At 51.6% G+C, this 9,029-nt stretch overlaps 1 protein-coding gene across 1 annotated transcript; it reads left to right on the top strand.

Annotated features, from left to right (window-relative positions):
• Nucleotides 1-830: 830 nt before the first annotated feature.
• CAPNS1 (calpain small subunit 1) lies at nt 831-8,437 on the top strand. The gene is made up of 11 exons (XM_070398472.1): nt 831-1,068; nt 1,657-1,859; nt 2,801-2,834; nt 3,121-3,210; nt 3,362-3,419; nt 3,517-3,581; nt 5,569-5,637; nt 5,738-5,816; nt 5,950-6,066; nt 7,702-7,760; nt 7,909-8,437. Exons 2-11 carry the CDS (start codon nt 1,675-1,677, stop codon nt 7,933-7,935), a joined length of 783 nt encoding a protein of 260 aa, XP_070254573.1. The 5' UTR covers nt 831-1,068; nt 1,657-1,674; the 3' UTR covers nt 7,936-8,437.
• The last annotated feature ends 592 nt before the right edge of the window (nt 8,438-9,029 follow it).

Below are 9,029 nucleotides of genomic sequence, written 5' to 3'. Positions count from 1 at the left end.
CAAACAAGTCAAACAGCCTGGTAGCTAGATTTAGCTCCTTATAAAAAGCCTGAAAAAATACTGGGTGTGCACAGGTTGGAGACCGGAACCAGAGAGCAAGGGAAGCCTCCAAAGGCAGCTGGAGTCGCCACTTTTTCTCCCAGTTTTGGCATTCCCTGCCCACCCCCCAACCAGGCCTTGGCCAGTGGACTCGTCCTGTGCCAGACCCCCTCTTTAGAGATGGGAAGTCTGAGATGACACTTTGGGCCCGTCCAGGAAAAATGACTGGTGACCCTGACTCAGAGGGTAAAGGAATGCGGGTGGAGGAGGCGTCTCACAAGGCAGTTTTGGTAGGCGGCAAAACCCTACCCAGTTTGACCGCCATTCTGCTGCTGCAAGGTCCCGGGAAATCTAGACTAGCGGTAGTCCCCGCACAATGCGGGCGCTTGGCCCCCGATCGCGAGCTAAATAAAATTCGGGGCTTCCAGATCCTGTCGCGACAAGACCAGGATAGGGGCCGAGAGCCAAGAGTCGCGTTTCTGGCGGGCCGAAAACCGTATCCGTAGCCGGGAGAAGACCAGTTTAGGGGGAGAAAACTCACAAAACCTATGGGGTCACCTTAGAGGTCTTGACCCGGGTTGGAGAGGTGTTGGGACGACCTCAGACCTGTGAAATCAGCGCGGGGACTCGGTCCGGGCGAAGCCCGAGCGGCTACAACCAATGGACGAGGCCGAGCGCGCGCGCAGGCGCAGTGGTAGAGACGGCAGTAGGACCGCGCGGAAGCGGGCGGGGCGCCCGGCCTGGGCTAACCAGAGGCGCCGCCTGAGTCACGCGCCCCGCCCTACGGAACCGGCCTCCGCCAGAGGCCCGGGAGCAGCGGAGACGAGCGGACCCGCGGACCTGCGAGAGGCGGTGAGCGCCCAGCCACACTACCCTTGTACTTCGTACGGCCCCAGACCCGACGAGATCCTAAAGTCCCGGCTTCAGAGGTCCCCAGACTGATGATCTGAGATTCGAACCTCCAGACCTGTCCTGCCCGCGTTAACTCGCCCCGGACACTCTTCCACTCTCCGTCCTTGGACTTGAGAGGTACCCCGTAAATTATGCTCTCGTGCCCCCCCATTCTAATGGGAACCCCGTAATCCCTGGCCCGGGTCTTACTCCCACGATCTCAGACCCGAGCCCACAGACGCAGCGGTGACACTGTGATCCCGCTGCGGGGAGTATCTGAATTTCCAATCCCACATCCTGAATTTCCAAAACCCTGTCCCGGGGGCCTCCAGGCCGAGAATCTGACCCGCCCGAGACCCATAGTCCAGTTCTGGGGCCCTGACTCGAGCCCCCAGACACATCCGGGATGTCTTACACTAACTTGGCGCTCCCGGGAACCCACCAGACCCGGACCCCCTACCCTTAATGATGCCTAAGCGTAGACTCACCCAGAGTCATTCAAGGCTGACGAGGACCCTTTGAATCCAGAAGGGGTTTCAAATGTGATCATCAGTCCCTACCGCACCCATCCGAGCACTGCCATCCCCCAGCAGCCCGGACCACCATTCTGAACGGACTCTTTAAGCCCAGCCAGAGGCCTCACTCCCCCACGTCCAGCTGCCTGAATTTCTCATTTTTATGGGTTGGGGTGGGTTCGCGACCACCTAACCACTTTTTTCTCTTTAGGAACCTAGAGTCGCAGCCATGTTCCTGGTTAACTCGTTCTTGAAGGGCGGCGGTGGCGGCGGGGGAGGCGGGGGCCTGGGCGGGGGCCTGGGGAATGTGCTCGGAGGCCTAATCAGCGGAGGCGGAGGCGGCGGCGGCGGAGGCGGAGGCGGCGGAGGCGGAACTGCCATGCGCATCCTGGGCGGGGTCATTAGCGCCATCAGGTAGGGCGGGGCCTGAGGGGGCGGGGCCTTACGTTGGAGACTGTCGGGCGAGAATAGAATGGGGTAACCTGGAGACTGACCTGGAGCCTTCATTAGGCTGGGCCGGGCCTGGGCCTTGAGGGGCGGGTCGTAAGGAGGCGACTGCAGCTCGTGGGGGCGGGGCTACACCTGGGGGGTTGCCCTCTGTTGGATCATCGTTGGGTCCGGGCGGAGCTTTGGGAGGTGGGGCTTACTCGGGCTGGACCCCGCCGGCTTCCGCTAACCTGAAGATGAACGTTAAGGGGGCGGAGCCAGCGAGGCTGGGTGTCACTTCATGGGGGCAAGGCTTGTGTTATGCGCCCGGCGCGGCCGTCCTAGGTGGGTCCATGAGAAGGTGCCCCCAGAAGAGGCCGAACCTACTGGGATAAGAGAAATGGCCTTGAAGGGGCTCAGCCTGGCTGGGAACTAGCTGGATTAAAATAGAAAAATGTCCTGGTGGAGGTAGGGCAGATTTTCTAATTAGCCTAATTAGAGGCCTAATTAGCCTTGGCCATTGAGCAGTGATCCCTCCAAAGAGCTGGAACTAATGGAGCTGGGGCGGGGTGCTGGGAAGACACAAGAGTTCAGGAAGCCGTAGCGATTAACTACGTTCCTAGACAGATGGGATCGGAGGGGTTTGGGGCCCCGAGAAGCCGGGGCAGAACTTTTACGAAGTGAGCCCTCGGAGGGGCTGAGTCTATTGAGGGAGCTGCCACTGGGCAGGTGTGCTCTGGTAGGAGTGGAGCCTACCTTAAGGTCAGGCCTCTGAGTTTCCTCACGGGCGCAACCAGGGCAGCAAGGATAGGGACAGGTGAGGACAAAAGAGATAGGGCAGGCGGAGGGAGCAAGCAGGGAGGGTGGCAGTCTGGGTTTGCGCGGGGTGGGGTGTGGGAGCTAGTGCTAACTCCCCTGTTTCCCTCCAGTGAGGCGGCTGCGCAGTATAACCCAGAGCCCCCGGTAAGCTGCCCTCCACAACTGAGACCTTGCTTCCACTCTGAGGCCTTTTCCAGCACTTCTCCTTGTCCCTTTGGAGAAGCTCACCCCTTCCATATCCCTCTCATTAAGTCTCTCCCTTGTCATGTCCACAAACAGCTATTACCCACTCCTTATTCACTGACCACCTCTCATTCCTTTGATCACTCAACTACTCAGTCCACTCTGGGTGGCAATCGAGGGCTGTACTGGCCAGGGCTCCCCTCCCCACTTCTTACTCTATCTTCTACGAGATCTCCTCCCTCTGCAGCCCCCACGCACCCATTACTCCAACATTGAAGCCAATGAGAGTGAGGAAGTCCGGCAGTTCCGGAGGCTCTTTGCCCAGCTGGCTGGAGATGTAAGTAACCCCGTCCTAACTCTTCCATAATTTCCCTTGGGTGGCCCTTGTACAAACATTCAACCATGGCTATCCCAAAGTTCCTATCCTCCTTCATAACACACCCAGATCCCTTTCAGTCACCCCTGACCCACCCCAAACTTCCCTGTAGGACATGGAAGTCAGCGCAACAGAACTCATGAACATTCTCAACAAAGTGGTGACCAGACGTGAGTGACTGGGGTTAACACATTGGGCAGGTTTAGAGGTATGGCAGCTGGGGTAGTAGAGACCTCTGGCCTCTGACCTTCAACCTGTCCCCCACAGACCCTGATCTGAAGACTGATGGTTTTGGCATTGACACATGTCGCAGCATGGTGGCCGTGATGGATGTATCCTTGAGGGCACTCTGGAAGAGGCCTTGAATGAAGAAGGAATTTTCTGAGAGCATGAGTGGGAACGAGGGTACAGCTTGCATACCCACAGATGTGGACAGGAATACATTAGAACACACCCACCTATAGACATGTGGCAATTAATAATAATATCAGCTATCATAGCTGGCACTTACTTGTACATCAGAACCAGTCTGTTAGACACATACAATTATTTTTTATTTATTTATTTATTTTTTACATATATTTTATTGATTTTTTACAGAGAGGAAGGGAGAGAGATAGAGAGTTAGAAACATCGATGAGAGAGAAACATCGGTCAGCTGCCTCCTGCACATCTCCCACTGGGGATGTGCCCGCAACCCAGGTACATGCCCTTGACCGGAATCGAACCTGGGACCTTTCAGTCCGCAGGCCGACGCTCTATCCACTGAGCCAAACCGGTTTCGGCCACATACAATTATTATATTCCATTCTATAGGTAAAGAAACAGACTCAGAGAGAGGCAGTCATCTGTCTGAAGTTATAAATAAAGAGTAAGTGGCAGGATAGGAATTTGGACTCCAGGTCTTTTGGACTTGAGAACCCAAGCTTATAATTTCCCTTGGGTGGCCCTTGTACAAACATTCAACCATGGCTATCCATAGGTATGCCTACATGCACATATATACATGCACACACAAGGGCACACCCATATACACGAAGATATGTGATGGCATATGCACAGGAACACATATGTCTATTTGCACATGGCCAGTCATTAGCTGATCTTGTATATATGCACACTCAGCACATAGGTCAGTGCAGACACACATATTTTCATGTTGTGTGATCATGTGATTATATAAGAGTTACATGCAAAAGGTTTAGCATAGAGAGTGGTCTGTACATGTTTGGTGTTACTATGATCATATGCAGGTAGTTTTTTTGTTGTTATCCACATCAGAGGATATTTTTTCCATTGCTTTTCAGAGAGAGTAGAAGGGAGAGAGACAGACGTGTCAATATGAGAGACACATATCAGCTGGTTGTCTCCTGTACTATTGGGAGATGGGAAGTGAATCTGCAACTCAGGTATGTGCCCTTAACTGGGAATTGAACCCACAACCCTTTGGTGCGAGGGCCGATGCTCTGACCACTGAGCAATGTCAGCCAGGGCTGCAGGTAGATTTTTCAGCTCTAAATCTATTTGTCTCTGTGATTGGGAATATTACTTGTGGGACTGGTGTCTTGAGGATTTAGTAAGCAAAGTTATGATCTGAGAAGCTTAAAACTGGTGTGTGTACTAGGTAATCTGGTAAGTCTTGGTAGGTTGTTACTGAGAATTTATCAAGTGCTAGTACCGGAGGTAAGAGCTTTCTGCCAATATCTCATTCTGTTCTGATCACAAACCCATCATGTATTCACTACTGCCCCCTCATTTTCTTAGAGCTCTAAGGTGCCCCTGTTTTTTTTTATATGTTCTAACATTTAGGAAATCAAATTACTATCAAGGATTTAATAAACGAGGAATTAGTAACTATTCAGGTGAGAAATTTATAGTTTGGAAAAGTTTATTATAATTCCACAAGGTTATGTTTAAAGAGAGTCCTAACCATTTAGAAACATAAAGTGGCCCTGGCCGGGTAGCTCAGTTGGTTAGAGCATTGTCCTGATAGGCCAAGGTTGTGGGTTCAATCACTGGTTAAAGCACATAAAGCAACCGAGGAATGAATAAATAAGTGGAACAACAAAATTGATGTTTCTCTCTCCTTCCCTCCTTTCCTCTTTCTCTAAAATCAATAAATAAAATGAAATGAGAACATAAAGTAAAATTTGTATGGATAAAACAAGAAATAGCACCACATCCAAGGTAACATGACTAGGGTGAGATAGGAACTGGGGTTTTAGCCCATGTTTCCCTGCTTGGCAGTTACCATTTTGATGTACACAGGGTGTACAATGCACACATTTAGTACAGCTATTCTTAACACCCTTCTGCCAGAGTGACACAACAGGCAAGCTGGGTTTCGAGGAATTCAAGTATTTGTGGAACAACATCAAAAAATGGCAGGTGTGTGGTGACCTCTGAAACTTAGCATGAAGACTTCTAAGCCATGGAGATGCTGTGCCCCATGATGCTCATTTGGTCCCTGACCTCCCTGTCCCCACAGGCCATATACAAACAGTTTGATGTTGACCATTCAGGAACCATTGGCAGCAGTGAACTTCCAGGGGCCTTTGAGGCAGCAGGTATGGCTGGTGGGGACATGGTGGGGCTGGGGGTAGGATTGGTGATACAGCCCCACTGAGCTGGTCTGAGTCTGAATCTGGGAGTGGGTTGGGCTTCATGGCCCCCACACCTGAGAGACTAAATCATTGTCAGGGTTCCATCTAAATGAGCATCTCTACAACATGATCATCCGACGCTACTCAGATGAGGAAGGGAACATGGATTTTGACAACTTCATCAGCTGCCTGGTCAGGCTGGATGCCATGTTCCGTGAGTGACACTGCAGCTCTCTTCGGAGCAGGGGTGAATTTTATTTGTTCAACATCCAAGAAATTAGCCAAGGTCTTTGAGCTTAACCCTGAGGTGGGCAATGGTAGGGGCACTGCAGTGACCAAAACAGCCCCAGATCCTGCCCTCACATCACTCACAGTCCAGTGGAGGAAAGGCAAATCATCAGTGACAGCTCAATGGTTGCTGCTGGGCTAGAGGAGGTTCAGGGTAGAGTGATGGGGGCTCTGAGGGGAAGCTCAGGGCAGAGTGAATTTAGATTTGTGATTGTGGAATCTCTGAGGGCTTCAAACTAAGAGGCAGCCTGGAGGGTCAAGGAGGGCTTCCTGGAGGAAGGCACATGTGAGCTGAGACTTTAGGGGTGAGGAGGAGTGATCCCATGAGAGAGTGGGGATGAGTGTTGCAGTGGAAACAGCCTGTGTGAAGGCCAAAAAGGAAAGAGAAGATGATAGTTTTGGTGTTTTTTGTTGGACTCAGTTCAGCATGCTGAAGAGGGGGTGGGATGGTGAGACGAAAGGCTGTGAGGAGGGGATAGCAGGGACTGGATCATAAAGGTTCTTTTGAACATTAATGCACTGAATCTTTAAGATCACCCTGAGAATTGGGAATTATTGTCCCCATTTTATGGAGAAGGAGCCTAGGGTTCAACGAGACAAAATAGCTTGCTCACAGCCACTCAGCAAGGAAATTAATTCCAAAGCCAGAATTTGAACTCCGACCTGTTTGAGAGAGTTAAGTGAAAGGAAGCAAGAACAATGGGCATGTAGGGCTGTGAATGCCACTTTTTAGGGGTGCTCAGAGAGTGGGGGCAATGGAGAGCTACAGTAGGTTCTAGGCAGGGGAGGGATGGTCAAATTTGGCTTTGATCCCTTGGCCTCCCAAGAGACTAGGGAGGACCACACATTAAGAGCATGGGTAGAGGAAAAGGGACAGGTATGCCAGGGCTATGAAGGGAAGGCAGGAGTGGACATTAGGGCAGATGATGCCAAAAGTCATATGTGAGAAGGCCCAAGAAATGTCCACTGGAAGAGGGTCAACAGTAACTGCTGTGAGTGCAGCATCTAGGACACCAGGTAGTATGTGGACATCTGAGGGTGGTAACAATGTAGAATGAGAGAGAGGAAGCAAAGGCAGTGTGGGCACCTGTTTGCCCAGGTTTAGCTGTGGGTGGAGAACATGGAGGGGAGTTTCAGGGCAGGAGTGGGAAGCATGCCAGACGGTAAGGCAGAAGTGAAGTCTGTAGAGTCTCTTTCCAATAGTCTGTTTAAGCTAGAACTGGAGGGCTCAGAAGTCAGTGGGAAGCTGGGACTTGGGCAGAGGGTGATGGTACATGGAGGCCATTATTGAGGTGGGTAACAGCCTGGGTTTCAATCCCAATTTCCTCACTTTCTCACTGCGTGACCTGGAACACATCACTTCTCTGTGCCAAATTTTAAAATGACACATCTCTCAGAATTGGATTAAATTAGTTAATATATGAAAAGCACTTTATACAGTGCTTGGCACAAGGTGTTAAATCAAGTACTAGCTACTATTATCATCATCCCATATATTAGTATATTTTTATTCTAAAAGCCACCCCTTCCCCCCTTCCCCAACCCTTCTCTTCTCCTCTAGGTGCTTTTAAATCTCTTGATAAAGATGGCACTGGACAAATTCAGGTGAACATCCAGGAGGTAAGAACTCCCATCCTGCCCTCCCTTTAGCTCTGAACTGGATTCCCTCCCTCCTATTTTCCCAACAGTCCCTGGGGAGGGCAGAGAAGGGCTCCTGGTATTCTAATCCCAGTTCTCCTCCTCACTCTCTGTGCCTTTCTCTCCCCAGTGGCTGCAGCTGACTATGTATTCCTGAGTGCGAACCCCAGACCTCTCCCTCATCACCTCACATTAGGTGTCACCTTGGACATTTTGGTCTCTCCCAGGGCTGATCCTGTCTGCAGTCATGTCTTTGTGGGTCCTGCTGACCCACCAGCTTTTCCATTTTCTGTTGGCAACTAGCTTCTCAGACAACAGCTAGGGCTCAATATGTCCCAACGTGCCATGCCCCAAGTTACATCTGGCTCTAGGACACTCTAACACCCTGCCCCATGGGTCGCTTCACCCTCGGCATGCCCACTCCACAACCCTTCTCACACATCTATGCTAAGTTGTGTCACTTCCACACCCCAAGGGCCCTTCTCTAAGTTCTGGGAGAATCACCCTATGCCCTATGCACCCTGGCACACCAGTTCAGTTAACCACCAAGCCATCTGAACTCCAGGTCCTAACAGGCCACATATGCCCCAATGCCTTTGTATTCTGCCCCAGCCTGCTAGACCCAGGAGGAAATAAATGCACCCCAGTTGCTGCTCTAAGATCTGCCTCCTGTTCTGAGAGTTGAAGGGTGGCTTAGGCTCTGTCTGGGGCAGAGGGAGTTTTGGTCCTGGTGGTGGAGTGGGAGTGGTTTTGTGGGTCTTTGTGTCTATCCCAAACGCTGGATCTGCATGTCTTTCTCACAGTGGATCCCAGTCGAGTTATATCCTCATTCTTGCCAAGACACTTGAGAGAGTCTGTGGAAGTTGAGAGTGGGACACAGAGGCCTGGGCACTCCTGCTCCTGCTGCAAGAGCAGGGCTGGTGGGAAGTGTCAGTGTCACCCCTGGTTCTGTCTCCCAAGGTCATGTTTGTCCGCTCTCATCTGTGCATGAGTGAGTTTGTTCTTCACTTGCCTCTTAACTATTTCACCATAACCACATTTAGCATCTTTCTTCCCACCCCCCAGAGCCTCTGAAGGGAGAGGAGGGCTGCTGTCCTAGGATACATATCCCTGTCCCACTCAAGGACACCACCCTCGGTCATCAAAGCCTGAGGGACAGGGGCAGCCCAAGGGTACTGTTTGGGGTCCCCAACCCCCCTGGGAGGGCTGAGAGGCAGTGACATCTTAGGAACAGTCCAGGTCTAGAATGAG

The sequence above is a fragment of the Myotis yumanensis genome, unplaced genomic scaffold (genome assembly GCF_028538775.1).
Source record: "Myotis yumanensis isolate MYYU_CA2020_CCGP unplaced genomic scaffold, mMyoYum1.0.hap1 SCAF_18, whole genome shotgun sequence".
Taxonomy (NCBI): domain Eukaryota; kingdom Metazoa; phylum Chordata; class Mammalia; order Chiroptera; family Vespertilionidae; genus Myotis; species Myotis yumanensis.
The sequence above is the reverse complement of the archived record's forward strand: the minus strand, read 5'-3'. Positions and strand labels throughout refer to the sequence as shown.